General features: G+C 35.5%; 1 protein-coding gene across 1 annotated transcript; it reads left to right on the top strand.

Moving 5' to 3' along the window:
- The first annotated feature begins 5,478 nt into the window (after positions 1 to 5,478).
- LOC121978219 (chaperone protein dnaJ GFA2, mitochondrial-like) lies at positions 5,479 to 19,260 on the top strand. Its single transcript, XM_042530593.1, has 18 exons — positions 5,479 to 5,803; positions 5,896 to 5,983; positions 6,094 to 6,159; positions 6,273 to 6,364; positions 10,961 to 11,044; positions 11,112 to 11,150; positions 12,571 to 12,637; positions 14,994 to 15,133; positions 15,219 to 15,306; positions 15,512 to 15,576; positions 15,671 to 15,745; positions 16,745 to 16,817; positions 17,567 to 17,658; positions 17,728 to 17,799; positions 18,431 to 18,487; positions 18,579 to 18,627; positions 18,841 to 18,907; positions 19,001 to 19,260. Exons 1-18 carry the CDS (start codon positions 5,708 to 5,710, stop codon positions 19,098 to 19,100), a joined length of 1,410 nt encoding a protein of 469 aa, XP_042386527.1. The 5' UTR covers positions 5,479 to 5,707; the 3' UTR covers positions 19,101 to 19,260.
- Positions 19,261 to 19,906: the final 646 nt, after the last annotated feature.

The following is a 19,906-nucleotide window of genomic DNA, read 5'->3' as shown; positions in this document are numbered from 1 at the left end:
TTGATCTTCTACCCTATTCCTCTTCTAACCTCGGACGTTGTGTGGGCAACGATCTTCCAAGATGAGAAACCACCAATCACCTTCTTCTCCTCCCTAGCTAGGTTCGGCCAAAACAAAAGAGCTTCACCAAGGAAGAAGAAAAACATCAACCAAGCTCCAAGGGATGCAAGCTTTCTCTCCTTCTTCTTCTTCTTCTCCAAGTAGTATCCGGCCACCACAAGAACTTCAAGCAAGAGGGATGTTTCGGCCACCACAAAGAGGAAGAGAGGGAGAAGATGTTGGCCGGCCACACCAAGGAATAGGAGAGGGAGAATAATAGAGGTTGTCACCCATGAAGGCACCCCTACCCCTTCTTTTATATTCCTTGGCTTTAGCAAATAAGGAAATTTATTTATAATAAAATTTCCTTAACTTTCTTTGACAATAATTAATTAAGAAAAATTTAATAAAATTTCTTAATCAACTAATCATGGCCGGCCACCTCAAATAGAAAAATTAGGAGAGTTTCAATCAACAATTAAAACTTCCTTATTTGTCTTTGAAAATTTTAAAAAATAAAATTTCCTTTTAAAATCCCTTCATGGTTGATAAAAAGAAATTTCTATAATTTTAATTTTCTACATGTGAATAATTTTCAAAGAGAAAAAATAAAATATCTTTCCCATCTACAAATAAGGAAAGAGATCTAATCTCTTTCTTTTAATCTTTTGTAGATCTTTTAAAGAGAGATATTTTAATTTTAATTCTCTATAATAAATTATATCTTCCACATAATAAAAAATTAAAATTAAAATTCTTTTTATTTTAGTTGGCCCCTCTAGCTTGGGTTCAGCTAGGCCACCCAATAATAATGCTTTAGGCCCCTAGCTGGTTCCCAAGCTAGCTTCAACGACCCCTTAGGTGGGTATAGAAGGTGGGTATAGGTGGGTATAGTACTCTATAAATAAGAGGCTACGATAGGGACCGAGAGAAGAAATTGGTTTTGGTCTCCCGATAAAATTAAGCATCCCGTGTTCGCCCCGAACACACAACTTAATTTTATCAATAATAATTCATTCCACTAGAGAACTATTATTGAACTACCGCACCAATCCCAAATTACATTTTTGGGCTCCTTCTTATGAGTGTGTTAGTCTCCCTGTGTTTAAGATATCGAATGTCCACTAATTAAGTGAGTTACTGACAACTCATTTAATTAATATCTTAGTCCAAGAGTAGTACCACTCAACCTTATCATCATGTCGGACTAAGTCCACCTGCAGGGTTTAACATGATAATCCTTATGAGCTCCTCTTGAGGACATTATCAACCTAGTATCTCTAGGACACAGCTTCCTTCTATAATCAACAACACACACTATAAGTGATACAATTTCCCAATTTATCGGGCTTATTGATTCATCAAACTAAATCTCACCCATTGATAAATTAAAGAAATAAATATCAAACATATGTGCTTGTTATTATATTAGGATTAAGAGCACACACTTCCATAATAACTGAGGTCTTTGTTCCTTTATAAAGTCAATATAAAAGAAACGACCTCAAATGGTCCTACTCAATACACTCTAAGTGTACTAGTGTAATTATACAGTCAAGATAAATTGATACCTAATTACACTACGACCTTCTAATGATTTGTTCCTTTCTATTTTGGTCGTGAGCTACTGTTTATAATTTATAAGGTACTGATAACATCATCTTCTGCATGTGACACCACATGCTATGTTATCTACAATATAAATTAATTGAACAACTATAAACAAATGTAGATAATTTGACCAAATGTGATTCTTTATTCAAAACAAATGTTTACAAAAGCTTAGGCTTTCAGTATACACTCCAACAGGAACCTGCAATAATAAAGATAATTTATTAATTTCATTTATTCTATAAACAATAAACCAATATAATTTAACAAATTAAAACTTTGATAGTACCAACTATAGATCCCAAATCAAGTTCATATGTGTCGTCAAGACTGATATGATTATTATTTTCAATTGATCTAATAATTGACATATTGTCATATACAAAATATAATAAAATATAGTAAAAATGTAAAATTAATCGACACATACCCTTGTTGCAAATTAGGACAGTTACGCTTGTCGTGGGACACTCCTCGATGCCCGCATCCATAACAAAGCCTCGAATTTGAGATTGATTTCTCCTTCGATGATTTTAATCTCTTCCCACATCCCTTAGTTCTTATTGTAGAAGGATCAATAATACCAAGACCCTCATCAATGAATTTCTTTCTTCGACTTTTATCACTGCATGTTTTACTAATGGGCATCTCTTGAATTTTGTTGTAGATATAATCGAATTGTTCATCCAAGAAGATTGCCCTCTCATTACTCAAAGATGCATCATCAACTAATACTGAAGCTTTATAGGATAACGTTGAGTCCGTCGATATCAAATACCTTTCTAAATCAGGATTATCAATGACATTTTGCTCCCCTAAAGCGTATATTGCTCCAACTTTTGCATCTCGTGTACATCATTTGAGTATATACATATCAAGAAAAAGAAACACTTGGTTGATACGTAAAAAAGCTAACATGTGTTTGTATAGAATGCCCTCAAACTCAAATTTCGTGCAGCTACACGATATATAGTCTCTTTGTTTGTCATGCGTGAGCACTCTTGATTTTGAGGAAGAAGAACTTTGAAATTTCATCACATGGTAAACCGTTGATGCAACTCCTGTAAATGTCTGTTGCACATAATAACTATGACTCTCGACCATTTCACTTCGAAACTCCAACCATTTCTTTTTTGTGTATATCTTAACCATTTGAGTTTCCATTGGCCAGATTATCTTAACCTTGGGATGCTCATTCATATCAATATGGTCTGCAACTAACTCATTGCGTCTTTGGTGTCTCAGTGCTCTATTAAAACGGGTGATAAAATCCATTAATGAGTTCTTATTTGAGACATATTTCTTAAAAAAAATGCATGTGAACCTTCATATCTTTGACTACTTGACATTCCTGCAGAAAATACATGACTAAAATATACTGGAATCCATCTGTGCCACAATTCATACATCAAGGATAACCAATCATTTTTCTCTAAGTTAGCACACTTGATAGTCTCTTTCCATGACTTCTCAAAATCATCAGGTGTTGTAGAATTTGTAATGACATTCTTTATGTTGTGATAGTGGTTTCGAGAAGTCAAAGGGTCTGATTTATCTGGGAATTTGTTCAATATGTGCCACAAACAATATCGATGCACTGTTTGAGGGAAAACCTGTGTAATAGCTTTTGTCATAGCAGGATCTTGATCAATGATGATAATGTTTGGTGCACCTTTAGGCATGACTTCTAAGAACTTTGTAATCAACCAAATAAAAGACTCAGTTTTCTCATCACTAAGAAACCCGTAGCCAAAAAGAATTGTCTGATGATGATGGTTAACTCCTACAAATGATGCCAAAATCAAGCCATATCTATTGGTGTTATATGTAGTATCAAATACAACTGCATCACCAAATACACTATATGTCCTTCTTGATACATGATCATCCCAAAAGCACCTACTAAATTTTTTATCTGAATCAGTCTCGTAATTAAAGAAAAAAGTTGAATTCTTTTCTTGCTCAGATGTAAAAAACTCAATCAGTGTGTCGGCATCAATACCCTTTTGTTTATCCTTAAGATTTCTCTCAAAGTTTCTAATATTTTTTTCTGTGCAACCTACCAACTTAGGGCCTCCATACTTTATCTCCAATAAACGTATTTGTTGACAAGTTGGTACATTGGCTTCTGAAAACTGTTTTGTCAATGCTTTCTTAGCTTCTGAAACACTACGATATGAGCATACCAAATGCACATTTGATGGAGTTCAGAGCGGATGATTATGAGTTTCTATGAAGTTACAGACAACCCAATTAGGCCGAGTCTGTTTTTTGACAAATGCAATATTTGACTTACAATCCGTTCTAATTGCGCCACGTGCTCTTTCCCTTGTTAGTTGATTGGGATTTGGATGCTTTTTGTTCCGCATTAGATCTGTATGCCCTTCTTTAAAATAAACAATTTGTTCTATGTCATTTCATTTGTCATCTTGTTTTTCTTTCTCGTGTTATTCCTTAAACTAAGTCCGGCTTCTTGTGCATATTGGTTATAGAACGAATATGCACCTCTAGTGATGAGAATTTCATTCCAATTTTTGGCTTTCGATCATCTGCAACTTAGGGAATGAATTCTTGATCATCAACTCTATTTTCTTCCATTTCTGTGCACCCTCGCATTATATTTGACAATAGATAAATAAATAAATAAATACTACATCTTATTTTAGAATAAACAACAAACTTAAGTTTTTCAATTAACTCGACAGAGACACTAAACTCTAAACTTGATATTGTTCTCAATAAACTTAAGTTGCATGATCATGATCTCAACATCTATATATGTTTATTTTACATAAATCATTTGCAGAGGCATATTCTACAAACAGGACCAAATTCTATGACCTGACATTATTTAGCATACATCATATCATGAATAATATTATAAGTCTCCAACATGGTCTAAATGAAGTTAACCTCGATCAATTAATGTACGAATTGTGATGAAATAAAGAACAGATGACTTGGAAAATGAGAACAACAAATCAAGCAAGATCAGCTAATGAAACCATAGTTGTAAGCATCAGAGTAAAAGATATTGCCACTTCTTTATTGTTCCACAACATAAGTAAAAATAACAAGTTAAGAAAAACTTTAGCAAGACTAGTGAGTAATAAATTTTGGGAAATTAATTATAATAGTCTGGTAAAGATCTTGATTGAAGATATGAAGAAGCTAGTCTTTGCAAAGATCGAGATTGCAAAGTATCTCATTTCCACCGGGAGCCGATTAGGGATGGAAGGGCGCCTGTGAGGCTTCATGGCGACGAGGAACCCAGGCGTAGGGAGAGAGCAGCTAGGGCTCTCTTCAGTTGAGAGGTAGGCGACGACGAGGAAGGCGCAGCGAGGGAGGGAGACCCAACGCAGCGTTCTCAGGCGAGAGAGGGAGGTGCTGCGACCTGAACTGCAGGTTGATCTGCGGCGAGAGAGGCGAGCGGACGAGTGAGGGAGATCTCCGCAGTGTTCGTAGGCGAGAGAGAGAGAGACGTGCGACGGGGAGATTGCAGCGAGAGAGATTTGGTTCGACGAGAGAGGTGAGCGCTAGGGTTGTTCGGGAGAGGTGAGATGTGCGAGCATTTTTGATATAGCTTGTTTCCTATCCCATTTATCGCATTTGATGTGGCATCCAGCTATTCTTCGCCGCACCAAACCGCAGGCAAAACACCGCAGGAGAACTTCTTTTATATATATATATATATGAAATACCGGTTCTTATTACATTAGATGAATGAGTATGCAAAATCTTCCAATCAGATGCATGTCCGAATCTCAAAGCATCCATTCATTACCCAACGTCTGGAATTACGTAGAACTGTCCCCCCGTTTTATTTTGCCCCGCTCCTCTTTATTTACTCCAAGTTTCTATGCCCTAATTACCCTCATTCCTCTCGCCCGAAAACCTCGCCGGCGCGGGTCGCCTCCCACTTCCTCCCCTTACTCGGTCTCCTTGATCGAAAGCACCGATTTTGCTATCACCTATCTGCTCCTCTTTTACTCCGCTTGTTTGCCAATCTGGTTCCCTTCAGCCACGATTTGAGGTCAGAAAAGGAGTGACTTTTACCATGCTGAGACCCCGCGCCACCCGCTTCGCCATCTGGTGCACCCGCAGGTCCCTCGGATCGAAGCCCCTCGACGAATCGCCAAACGCCGCCGCTTCAGTAATTTACCCTCCTTTTTGTCTCTCTGGTTGCCCTTGCTCTGTCGCTATGCTGGTGGTTCCAACTTCCAAGTTCCTTGTTGTTTCCTGCAGTTGAGTGGTACGTCGGGCCGTTCGGTTTGCAGCTTGTCTCTAGGTTTCTTGGTTGGAAACTCTGAAGTGGGCGCTGCACGCCGTACGGGTATGGGATTGTGGAGTTAGTCGAAAGAGAGGATTTTTCCCCTCTATGATTGGGCGTTTTATGTTTTCTTTTTAAGATGATTAAATGTTAATATCCTGAAAATTCTGCAGTAAAGTTGAATGTGTTTCCTAATGCGGCACATACTATGAACTTTGTTCCAAGCAGATTATTTCATGGTAAGCACTTTGCTTATATCAGTTTAAAAGTCTATGGTTAAAGATGATAGTGTCCTTAAGTTGGATTGGCAGAAATTTTCTGTATCACTATACATCTTCATTTACGTGTACAGGCACACGACCAGTGTTAGCAAGGGACTACTATGATGTACTTGGTGTTAGCAAGAATGCAAGTGCCTCTGATATCAAGAAAGCTTATTACGCAGTAAGTAATATAAATAGTTTGCTAATAAATATTTTCATTCATAATTTCTGTTATAGAGTAGTAGGATCCACTTTCACTTTTGACAGCAAGGTCAAGTTCACCCCATCATGACAGGACATTGTCTAACTCTGACTGATGTCATACTGTAGCAGAGGACGAGGAAGAGTAGAAGAAGAGGGAAGAAGTAGGAGAACGGAGGAATATAATATAGGGATAGAAGAGGAGAAATTCAAATCTTAATTCTTCATTGTGGTTGTCCAAGCACAAAATTGTATATTTATAGGTCCACTTTATCTAGAAGGTGATGATAGTAATATACTAGTATCCAGATGTTCTTAATTTCTAGGTAGCATTTTCCTACTTAAGAAAAACCCTCTTACTGTCCAAATTTTGCTTTGGGCTTCCTTTAGAATACTTTATTTTGTCCAACATATCTTTCAGCTTCCAAAGGTGAGAGATTAACTTTGTGCTTCTCCAAAATGCACCTTGCTAAAGTCCTTTTTGAAATATGGAGGGTCTTTATCATTAATTCAACACATTTGTGAGTGTATAGTGAAAACATTTGCTTGATATCGACCATATTGTAACCTTCACCTTTTTATTATGCTGGGGCAACCCAAATGAACTCACATTTTACCTACGTGGCATTGCGGAGGATTGTGAGGGTTAGTTTGTTTTGGTTGAGCATCACCTTGTTGTGGTCATGATTAATTTCGGCTATAAAGCATTTTCCATTTTTCCTGCATTGCCAATTTTTCTTGGTTATTTTGGTCAAATCAAATTTGTTTGGAAAAAAAATTCTCTTTATAGAGATAACACCAGGTTTTCTTTAATTATTATCACTCACTATTGACATTTTTTTCCTCCTATTGTTGCCTTCCATCATATAGTAACTTAGATATTTATTTATTTATTTATTTATTTATTGCTTCTTGCATTGTTGTTATTTTTGGCAGTTTTGTAGTTCGCTTCCTCTCTCTCTTGCTTTGTTTTTCTTCACTTGTCGTGGACAAGTTAATAATATTTCCTAAAACAAAAAGTTATTATTATCTTTGACAAAGTCTTTTGATTGATTATCAGTTGAGTCTAAGCCTAAATATGAGAGTTTGATTTTGTTTGCTAAATTCTTCTATCACATTTAATTGCCGCTGAGGAGATGCAGTAATAAAGCAATGGAAACCTTGGGAAAATTTTAATCTGAGAAAGGAACAAGCATTTATTCTGATTCTCTACTTTCACGCTTTGTTAAATGAGTAGATAATCTTAACCATTATATTTGGGAAATGATAATTTCACAAACAAATCCAATGAGTTGGATTTAGAGTAGTTTAGGATCATGTAGTGTAGTTTTAATCAAAATTGCTACATTGAAACTAAACTACTTTGACTTCAGAAACAAACACTCTTTGTATTCTATGGGCCCCTAGGAGCTGAAAAATTCATTATTTTTATATTTACACAAATATAGAATTAGTTTTGAACAAATAAATCAAAGTTTCAGCTATAATTCTTTCTCTATGCATGCATCTAAGATTTTCAAAAAATTTTCTCCATGCACATATATCAATTTTAGAGTTACAATTTACCTCCTTACACATATATCAAAGTTATAGAGTTACAACTTTTTTTTACATGTATCATTATTATTCTACAATTTGGTGATTCTTCAATAATAAAATATAACTTTCTTCCACTTTCGACTGATCTACAACAATAAAAGTGCTCTTGAACAAACTTATCTCCAGTAAATGGCGGTTCTGGTACTGGTGTAGCAAAGTGTGTATGGTATAAGGGCAAAACTTTAGAAGTGAAAGAGAAATAAATGGTAGTCCTGGTGATAATGCAATATCGTGCCTTATGAGACTTATTTGGATTATTCCATCTCTCAAACACAACCATTCCACTGGAATTTGTTTCGATAATTGTGTGATGTAATGCTTCTAGAGCCCTTGTGGAATTATGCTATCTGTGAATATTTAAAGTTATCTAGCACTGCAGAAATAAACATCTGGTATTACATTTTCATAATATATATGCCATAACAAAGTATTATATATTTGAAACTTGGGTAGGTTGGGGCCATGTAACAGGGTTTCAAAACCCTAAACTCGAATCAGTTTAATTCCATAAACAAACACTTTTGTGTCTCTTGGATCCTTCAGAGTCGAGATATGTCTTTCTTCTCCAATTTAGATCAATTTAAGACCATAAAGTAGTTCTTTCAAAACTGCTATGAACTTAAATTTGCTCTAAATTCACAAACACAAATAAGCACACTTGAACTGCTAAATTGCTTTGAATTCACAAATGAACACATTGCTATGTGTTTTGTGGACCCTATCAAGTTGAGATATGATTTTCTTTTTCAATTTAGAGCACTTTAAAAAAAAATTGCTAAATGAATGTAAATTGTTCTAAACTCAGAAAGTGCTCCCATGTGTTTCCTTGGACCATCTAGAATTGAAATGTAAATTTTTTATTTATTTTTCAATGTTTATAGGGTAGAAAGATGTTTCTAAATGAACAAAAATTTCAAAGTATATGCATGAAAATGGAGAAAAAATAAAAATAGAAATACATGAAGAAGAGGGAAGTCTAACGATGATAGGGAGATAAAATGAGTGTTTGCTGGTTTGATGGAATTAAAGAAGTGTAGTAATACTAGGGTGGGATGTAGGTTGGAAGAGGACCAATTTAGTTTTATTTGGGTGAGTAGATGAGTATACATCCATCTAAGTGGGTTTAGAGGGGCATATTAGACACTTTATGTAAAAATGAGACATCCTTGGGCAGCATTTTTACCCAAGCTTTATATATCGAGAGAGCTAAGACACTAAGTCATGCTTTTTTCCACCAACGCCACAGGCGAACAATCAACACAGGGATGTGTACTATTAATCTCAAGTTCAGAAACATAAATGTAGATTAAATCACACTATAAAGCAGTGGACTGAAAGTAAAAATAGATATGGTACACAGTGTAAAGGACAGAGTTAAAGAAAATGAAACCTTATTACACAGTTAATTTGTTTATGAGAGTAGCTACAAGTCGGCTCCTATAGTAGCCTATAATATATAATAATATGGTTATGCCAAGTACTTTGTTTTGTCAATTTCTCTTGAGATTATCATTCTTCTATCTCAATAGAGATGTTTTGGTCGCAAAAGGTCTAAAAGTCGGGGGTTTCTGCTGGGAGACAAGGGTTGGTTGGGTCCCATTAAATGTCAGGTTTGGTGTGACAAACTTAAGAACATTGGCCATTCCGGATAGACAACCGCGAGCACTTCCCGATTTACTATGGTGGTTTGTGAGAAACTTCCACCGGGCTGGGCGGTCACCTCTAGGAATAGTCAGTTTGAAGAGCTGGATACCTAGATTAAAAAGTAAAGTTACAGTTGAGGTCCCTAATGTTGGGTGCCAGGTGGCTGAGGAGTGAGGATGTTGGTCAAAGTCACTTGGTTGTTGAGGATGCTCAAGGACATATGGTGGGAGTTGGTTGCTGAGGATGTGCAATTGGTTTCTTAAGATGTGCGATTGGTTTCTGAAGATGTGCAAGGACACCCACTTGTTGAGAGATGTTCAATGGTTGAGGAAGAAGTTCGGTGAAGCACTAGTCTCCAATGAAGATTTCTGCAGTTGATGATGTCTGGTGGTTGACGTCTCTACTGAAAGGATGTTGGTTGAAGACTTCTACTAATTACGATATCCAACCACCTAGGAGCTTGCCTAAGAAGATGCATACTGAGGAAGACGTCCTCTGATGAAGAAAATGCTGCTGAAGGACACTCTCTGACGAGTGTGAGGATGGGACATGAACAGCTGAATGGTTGACAAGGGTTCATTGAATACAGAACACGAAGAAGAGAAATTTTTAACCGTAAATTCATTGTTCCATATTGTTTTTAATTGGATCAAGTCTGATTAACCCAATTCATGGAATTATGAATTGTAATCTTCAAAATTGATTCGGACATGTAATTCGAATCAAATTGCATCTGAATCAAATTGGATGATTCGAGCCATGAATCATTACATAACCATGCTATAGAAAGCCAATATTCACGTACTTCAAATAATTGTATGTTTGGCTCTTTGTTGATGTTGTTAATAAGTTTCCAAATTTATTCAGTACCTCGATTGTTTATTTTTTATTAATGAATAAACATACATAAGGATGACATTGGGGTGGGGCGGGGGCGGGTTTGCCCTCCCCATCCCTGCCCCCGAAATATATCCCCGCCTCTGAATCCATCCCAATCCCCGTCCCTATCTAATTGGGGAATCCCCATCCCCGCGGGCGGGGATGGGGATTCTCCGATTAGAAATCATAAGCTTTTCCTATATCGGGATGGGTTCGGGGATGAGGATAGCATCCCCATACTTGCCCGAGAACCCGAACCCATATCCGAAATGTCTCCCTGAACCTGTCCCCGTTTCGGGTTTTCCCCACGTGGCCCCGAACCCGTGGGAAAAATTGTCATCCCTAAACACACAAAGGTTTATTGATTCCTGTTGCCTTAAATACTTTAGTATAAAATGGAGTTTCTGTATATCTTATCTAAGTCACAAAGTTTGACTTTGTGGATTTTATATAGCTTGCAAAGAAGCTCCATCCTGATACAAACAAAGATGATAGTGATGCAGAAAGAAAGTTCCAAGAAGTTCAACGTGCTTATGAGGTAGTAAGATTGTTTTACATTCAATCTTTCTTAACTATTGAAACACTAAATGTATTTCTGCTCTCAGGTGTTGAAGGATGAGGATAAGCGAAGGATATACGACCAGGTACAGAGTTATATTTTGTTTGCCCTTTTTTTTAAAAAAATTACAAAAATGATGATTGATGTTTGATAGTAATGAAAGAAATACAATGTCAATGTGGGGAACTGAAGAAAACAGAATATAGGAAGAAATAGTAACGCAAAGTCAATGTTAGAATGAAGAAGACTATCGCAGATGACGTACTTTGAGATTCATCATTTTGTTGTTAAACTCATAGTAATCGAACTTAGCTGATCCTGTATGGATTTTCCAAGTTGGTTCAGGATCCTCAAGATCCAAACTGATTTTGACTGCGATATTGAACACATGATGTACAAGGGCTGCAATAAACCAAAGATATGGCTGGAAGATGGCAAGATTTCACTAAAGTCTAACAAGTTAGTGAGAATCAAGAAGAATCAATTTTTTTTAACATCCTCTTACCAAATTGAGAACTATATTTAAATGTAGATCCGCTACATTAACGGTCCCCCTAGTGTCGGCCCCACGGATTTGGAGGGAGGTAGATGCAGGTACACAGGCGTCAGGCGCATGGTGGGGTAAACCCCATGTCGTCAGTTCTTGAGAATCGACTCTTGGCCATTACGTCAGAGATGTCATGCGCCTGTGTTATGCCCTGGGGGAGAAGATCCTGGGAAACAAGGTTCTCCTTCTTGTCTCAATTGGATGAGAGAGACATTTTAGCTGCACTGCTTGTCGTTGCAAGCAAGCTTCTGAATGGTGTAAGAGAAACTGTTGGTATCACTTGTTTGTATTTAAGAGGAGGAAGAGATAATCCAACCCAAAATAACAAGCCACTTAGGAAAGCATCCCTTCAATACAAGCACATCATGGACCATTCTGCTTGCATACATGTGACTACAGACAGAGAACCCTGGCTCTAACACTAACTATACTTGAGCAGGCTGATCAATTTTAACTGATGTTTGCATTTTTTTTATCACTTTTGGTCCTGCAAATTGTTGCAAAATGAGCATGGAATAGCAGTTCTTGAAATACCAATCTCACAAAATTGCTAGACCATTTTGATTCTTCTTAACTTTTCCTTGTGTTAAGCTTAGGAATAGTTATCTTGATATATCCATATTCTTATTCCAACCAAGGCATAGTTATTCTATTTCTGTTTTATTCTATTCCCTAAGTCAAACTTTATTCACTAGCATTTGCATTCCCTGAATCAAATGTGCCATAGGTGTTGGATTTTGTACTATATGCCATTATTGACTAGATAATCCTAAAATTTCTCATAAGCGATATGCAATTCTAGTAGAAATTAATAAAATGTGATACAGGCAACAATTTTCTATCTGATTATTTTATACAAGTTAGCACCTGCAAGAATATATATATTTTTATTTCATCTACAAGCAATTTTATAAGCCTTGTTCTTTTTGGAGCTAATTTATGGGTCTTAATGTGACAGGTTGGTCCTGATTCATTTGAACAAGCTGCTGCAGGAGGTGATCCTGGTTCTGGTGGGCCTTTTGCTGGCTTGGCTGAAATCCATTTGAGACATTGAAATCATGTTATCGTTTTGAATGATCATGTTTATTTTAGTGATTAATTTATTTGATTACACATTGTTTGCTGCTGTATGATATATTCTATGATTTAATGATGTCCGTTCTTTAGCAAATGATTTTTTAGTTTCTATGTTGATTTTAGTAATTACACATGGCCTTTGTATGCTTGATGTGCAAATGATTATTATTTTTGTTGAGTTAGGTGAGTTTCCATTGAAGATTTTAGCTGACAACAAGGGTAGACTGTACAGTTTATATTCTTGCTACAAGACACACATGGATTCTTCATGAACTTATTATGAGATATATAAATGAAGTTAAAGCTTCATTAGGATAGTTAAATTTAGCATTGCCTAGCATTAGACAATAATCAATTGGTCATACAAGACTATTTGTTCAGTATATCGTCTGTAATATTATTATTAATAAGAGATCTAATTTTTTAAGTGAAATGAACATGGTTGTAATTTCAGAACCTCAAGAGACTTTCTAGCATCTAGGATTTGCTATTTCTCCTTTGGCTTTGCTTTTTCTGGATTCCACTTTTTTCTTCTTTTGGGTTAGTTATGTTTTAGATAGGGAAAAATTTTACAGTCATATCCATGGTATTCCCCATCTACCTTTATGTTATCGTCCTATTGCCACTTCATGATTTAAGTCCCAAATTTTGGTATATTGGCAAGTAAATCTCAATCTATTTTCAAAATATTATATTTCCCTAGCTTGTTACAAATGTATTTAATTCTAAGATCCCTTAGAGTTAGTAAAATCTACTAACTAATCATTAGAACTAATAAAGGAGACGATCATTTCTTGTGTTGCATCCTCTCCTTGATAAGTGCTAATCAACTTCTATACTTTTGTTTTCTTGTAAAGCAATCTGCATAGCTACTTGATTGTGACAGCAAAGCTTAATTGACTTATTACCCAACTTAGTCATAAATTGGATGAGCTATATGCTATTGATCAAATGCCGACCCCATCTAGTGGGATAAGACTTGGTTGCTATTGCTGCTGCTTCTGCTGCTATTGATCAGATGACTATTTGCTTGTTGCACTTCGAAGACATTATATTGCCTCCAAAAAGAAGATACTAGGTTGATATAAATTTTGTATTTGTGGGAGTGCTTGCCCAATTTGCATCCTTGTGTCTTACTACCTGAAGTTGCAAACCTACCCAAAGTATTTAGTTAGTATTAGGTCCTCAGCAATACACTATTCTATTCCATGGATTAACTATGCTGAACAGTTCGTTCTTATTATTTCTGCTTTTCTTATTTATCACTTAGAACTAAAATGGTAAAAATATGTTTCGTCACCTAAAAACTTAAAAGTAGTATCTTTCAGTAAATGTTACTGGATTGGTTATTCAGTATCTTGAATTTTTGTTGCTAAAATCAATTGTAGATCAGAAACTAGTTTGCTGACTTGTTGCTAGTATGACCTCTATGACTTCTTGATTAACAAATTTATCTGTCATGGCTATATTCCTCTTCCTCTTCTTGGGAAGACCTTTATATCACAAATGAAAGAAAAAGCGATGCCATACCAACTATTGTATGATAGCCACTGGTCTCATCATTCCCATTTTCGTCCATGTAAATGCTTAATTCACCTTTACAATTTTTTGCTTTCATGTTTGAGCCTATATATTTAGCTTGTTGACTTTGGATTATGATGCCTGTTATATCTACAACCATATTGCATTCAACCATAATGTATGAGTAAGTGTTCATGGAGATATCTTTATATTTATTCCCAGTAGTATTTGTCTATTTCATGCTATTTAAGTCTTTCAGAATAGGGTGCAATATTTGATACATTTATTGTATCTAACGATCTAATCAAAAGGTCTTAATTTTGCAGATGTCTCTTATAGATTTTCAAACTTAGAAAATATTACTCAAGCAAATAAATTGGCATCACTAATTGACCTTTACACATAATTTGCTAAAGATAAACAACTAAAACATGATTTATGAATTACTTGATTGCTTGGGATTCAACCATGTACTGACATAGGGATTTACCAAAAGGAAAGAGTGTTTCAATTTTTAATGGGACTTTATGTTTACAAGAAAAAAAGGCATTGCAAGTTCTTCAGTTATAGCTTTGAAGAAGAAAGAAACAAAATTCTATAGAACTCCTACATTGTTCTGAAATATATTTAAAGAATATGTTTAATGCAGTATGATTAAGGTAACTAGTGTAAGATTATGTAGAATTAAGAAAGTAATTCATTCAAGATGCCTTCAACTGGGTATCAGTTGGCAAACAATCCGGTGTCCTTGCAATAAAAAACAGCAACTCTGGATTATTTAATATAGTTTGAATATCTATATTTTTCTGGTTATTTATATCATTGATTTGTTTCATAATTTTGATCATGTCTTGTTTGTATCCCTTCAACAGTTTTTCAGAAACATGTTCAGAGGTGGAAATGCTGGAGGACAAGATGTTAAGGTTTATTCTCTTTTCCTGTAATATCCCCATGATTGAAGCTACTGTTTGTTTTCGATTCTCTAAATTACTCTTTCATCTTCTGTAGATTCCACTAGAAATTTCATTTATGGAAGCAGTCCAAGGGTGCACCAAGACGGTGTCATTTCAAACTGTTCTCGCTTGTGAAACATGTGGTATGTGATGCCTCTTGTTATTCCCCACAGATTTAAAATTGACCTGCCATGTTTGGGCATCTCTGTCTAGGCATGCCACTCATACTAACTGAACATCTATCTGGATCACTGGATAAATGTGGTTGCTTTCTCTTTTAAAAAATCAAACCTTTTCCAAATATTACTGGCAAAGCATTTGAAACTAAAATTTTGAAGATTCTTCCAGGTGGTAGGGGTTATCCTCCTGGAACCAAGCCTGAAGCATGTAGGACCTGCAAAGGTTCTGGAATGGTTGGATCAGGAACACTAACACTTTATGAACTTGGTTATTCATTATTTTAATGATATTTTCTCTAAGTAAAATTAATTTTTCACTTATTGGCAGATCTTCATGCAAAATGGTCCTGTCAGATTTCAGATATCATGCTCACAATGTGGTGGATCAGGGAGAACTGTGAGGGTAAAATTTGTTTAATGATATGTGCATTTCATTGGAAAGCTGCACCTTCACATATTCCTGGAGTTTGATAGAACATATTATACTTTTTTATAAATTTAATTCAATAAATAAGGCGTGGAAGAATGATTAAAGAAAAATTAGGAAGATCATAAACACAAGCTAAGTTTTATAGGTAGTTGAATAATCTATGACCGAACTCAGTACTTTGGTTTGTGTTGAAATGAATACTTACTAGTGAAAATTTGAGAAGACAATATCAGAGTTCACAATTTATATAATTCAAAATAGAAATTTGAAATGCCATGAAAACAATGTCTATCAACAGGAAAAATCTTGAAATTTACATAGATGTTTCTGATATTTATGCATAACTTAAGCATTTAGGCTGTCATTGTCTTGTCTGGATGACTTTTCATCCCTAATTATGTAAGGTATATTTACCACCAATTAGTAGGCATGACTATAGTCTTGAAGCCCTTCTTTGTGGTTTGCACATGTTCTTGATCATTGCTATCTTTAGTCATGTTAAGCAGCTAAGAATTAATTTTTTTCTAGGGGCAAAATTAAATCAGAAGTCAATGACTCAGATAGTATGAACAATTTTTGTTGGAGGAGAAACATATTATTTCTAATAATCTTAACTTATGCTGTTTAAAATATCTTTTTCTACCATATCAATATTGAAATTTGCAACTCTAAATGTCTGTTTATGTGCATGGAATATATAAGGAGGAAGAGGGAAAAGTATGTCCATCATTTATCTACTTTTTGTCACTCTCTCCTCCTCATATCTTGCATCCAAGTTTTTGCAGAAGTTCTTTCTTTTATGATTTGATGCTTGTTCCATGTGGTTGTATGTAGATCAACTGAAGAATATTGTCATAGCATCATGTGTTAAATGTTTATTTCAAATTAGTTACTGTGCTTTTGCATATTTGGGCTCTCCTTTTACTCACTAAGCCTGCTGATTTTATCCTTAAATCTTTTTCATGTTTATAGAATGTATGCAGCTCATGCAAAGGACAGAAAGTGGTGAAAGGTGTGAAATCAATCAATCTCGATATAGTGCCTGGTATGTATGAAAGATGAAAAGTTAGTTCATTCCTATGCTTGTCTGAAGACATTTTGCACCTGTAATTTGTTTCAGACTTTTGTCAAAATCCACATCTACCACTTAAACATGTGCATTTTCTCAACTTCCTTGTTCTATGTCTATTTCATTCAATTACTATTTCCAAAAGAAGCTATCAGGGGACATGGCGTACCATTTACTTCAAATTTGTTAATGTCCTAATATTTAGATTATGTACATTGGGCAGTGCTGCTCATTGATCATCTATCAAGTGTCAACTCCATTTTGACACTGAAGATTTTATTGGAACTGAAGAAATCATCTTATATAACTAACCTAGCAATTTAATGTATTACATTATTTATCGTGATTGGCAATTGGATATGTTAGTTGCCTCCTTAAGTTTGCTCCTATTCAATTTGCTTCAAACAATCTTTCATGAAGTTCTCAATCCACTAATGTTTCGCTTCCCATCACATTTTTCGTCTGTTTCTGGATGGCAAGCATCATTTGTCATGGAATCATACATTTTCTATAGGTTCAGGTGCCATTTTTTAATATATAGCAGATTCTATGGAGCAAACTGACTTAAACTGACTTTAGAAGTTTGGTTGCAAATTACAAATTCAGGCAAACTTCATGGGGTTAATTAAAATTATCCTAGTACTAAATTATTTATACTAACAGAAATAAATGGTTTCTACTCTTCCCGGTCCAGAACAATTAGATTTTGCTACATTTTCATACAGGAGTGGATAATGATGACACAATACAAATTCGTGGAAGTGGGGGAGCAGATCCTGAAGGAAATCAACCTGGTGATCTTTTTATTAACATAAAGGTAAGCCTTGTTTCTATACCTGAGAGAGAGATTCTTTGAATGTACTAACTCTGCCAATTCAATTTTCAGGTCCGGAATGATCCTGTCTTTCGGAGAGAGAAATCAGATGTTCATGTTGATGCTGTCTTAGGTGTCACTCAGGTAACTGCTTCAGTATTCTCATCTCGTAAGCTTGTAGCAGCTTGGATTACTGGATCGGATGCTTGTTAAATTTTCTAGTAGAACTCATGGAATTGCTAGTGTTTTAGACATCAATTTGGCCATTTCTATTGCTATTGATTTCAGTTGGATAACAATATTAGTTCTCAAGTTCATGAACTGACCAAAAGGTGAGGAATGGTGTCTTTACGTCATAGTTTTTAGTTCAAGAGGTTTGTGTGTTCCTTTTTCCCTTTCGGTGCTTAAGTGGTAAATTCTTTGTTTGAGTTTGTCATCTAGTTTTTGTTTCAATTATTTGAGGTCGGGTATACCCCTCCATTAAGCTATGTAATGCTTCATCACCATATCAATATAAATCACATCCCTCTATTGAGCTTTGTACAAGCTTTTACACCATGTCAAAATTAATTAAATTATTATTTTTATTACATTTACTAATCAAAATTTTGCTTCAGTCTCAACTTTTCTAACTAGACAATCTATTGGTGGGTTTTCCACCTCTAAGCATCCTAGTATCTTAATGCAAATTCTTGAGTAGTCAGAATTAGTGATCATAGGCCCTTCCTCTGAATAGGCACAGATGCTGAGCAAATTTATCTCATGTTCTTTTCAGGCGATTTTAGGGGGAACTATTGAAGTGCCAACTCTTACTGGAGATGTACATCTTAAGGTATATTTCCTGGCTTCCTAATACTAGAAGAATATCTCAAGTTGATCAAGTCTACTAGACAGTATATGCTTGTGTTTCTTCTACCTTTCAGGTTAAACCTGGAACTCAACCTGGTCAGAAGGTTGTCTTAAGAGGAAAAGGTAATTATAGCCAAGATTTGTCATTCAACTTTTTTTTTTTAATGTTTTTTAGAGAATCCTATTGTTGTTACTGACGGCAAGCTTGCTTGCCAATTCTATATACACTTATGATGCTATTTGGAATTATGACTTTTTCGTGTTAGCTCGGGAGAGAGAACCAATAAATTTAGTAACTTCGAATAATGATACTCAAGCAAGTGAATTATTCTACAGGAATAAAGACAAGAAATAGTTCGCAATATGGGGATCAGTATGTCCATTTTAATGTGTCGATACCAGTGTAAATTTCTTAAACACATTTTTAATCCCATCTTTGCCCCGACAGTTCCATTTGTCTGGAAATCACTCACTCATTTTATCTTTGCTTTGCTAGTAATTTAACGCATAGGCAAAGAATGTTGATCGAGGAATTTGCAAAAGAGGAGCAGCAAGGAGAAGAAAAGAGGGATACTGTTGCTGGAGCATCGCAATGAATCATGCCACAGCTTTGTAAACATACTTAGATAGGTCATATTTTTCTTACAATGATCATAGTTCTCCTCCTTATTTTGTTTAATGTTTATTTTGAGTTGTTGGCCGCAACTGCCATAGGAGATTTATAGATTACTAAATAATGGACTAACTTGCCAATCAGAGCTGGGTTTTTTTGTGGATATTGAATACCTCTTTGGTAGAAACTGAATCAATCAGCCCCAAGTTTTTGGTAGCAAATTGTCGGCTTTGCTCCTTAGTCCAAATTCTCAAATGTTTTAGAGAAGCACGTTTGGAGATAATTGATCATTCTCAAATTATGTTGTGATGAAACTTGGTACGACAGCCGAAGAACCTTGTTTTCGTTCGTCTATATTGTGAAGTAAACTTCACTGAACTGTGAATTGGATGATCATTTCCAGTCTCTAATACTTCCCAAATCATGAAAGCATCATGCGAGTAAGTCTACTCTATCTATTATCATCCTTAACATTCTTGTTTGCTGAACTCCTCCATCTACCCTATCAATGTGGGTTGTGGAGAGAGGGGAATCAAACTCTATGGCTTTCATTTGGCTATCATCCTCTATTTTCTGATGTAAGAGGAGTCTGTGATGTGGAACATCATAGCTTAGAGTTTTGGGACCGTTTTGATTGTAAGTTTTGGGAGGTCATTGCTTATAATTTGGGTTAAATTACAGGGATCATAATGTATTAAATTGAAGTTTATTAGGAGATATATAATTATTATTAGGTGTAACATATAGCGGCCCAATTTTAGATTAAAAAACGTCATTTAAAGTTTTTTA

The sequence above is a fragment of the Zingiber officinale genome, chromosome 4B (assembly GCF_018446385.1).
Source record: "Zingiber officinale cultivar Zhangliang chromosome 4B, Zo_v1.1, whole genome shotgun sequence".
NCBI lineage: Eukaryota > Viridiplantae > Streptophyta > Magnoliopsida > Zingiberales > Zingiberaceae > Zingiber > Zingiber officinale.
The sequence above is the reverse complement of the archived record's forward strand: the minus strand, read 5'-3'. Positions and strand labels throughout refer to the sequence as shown.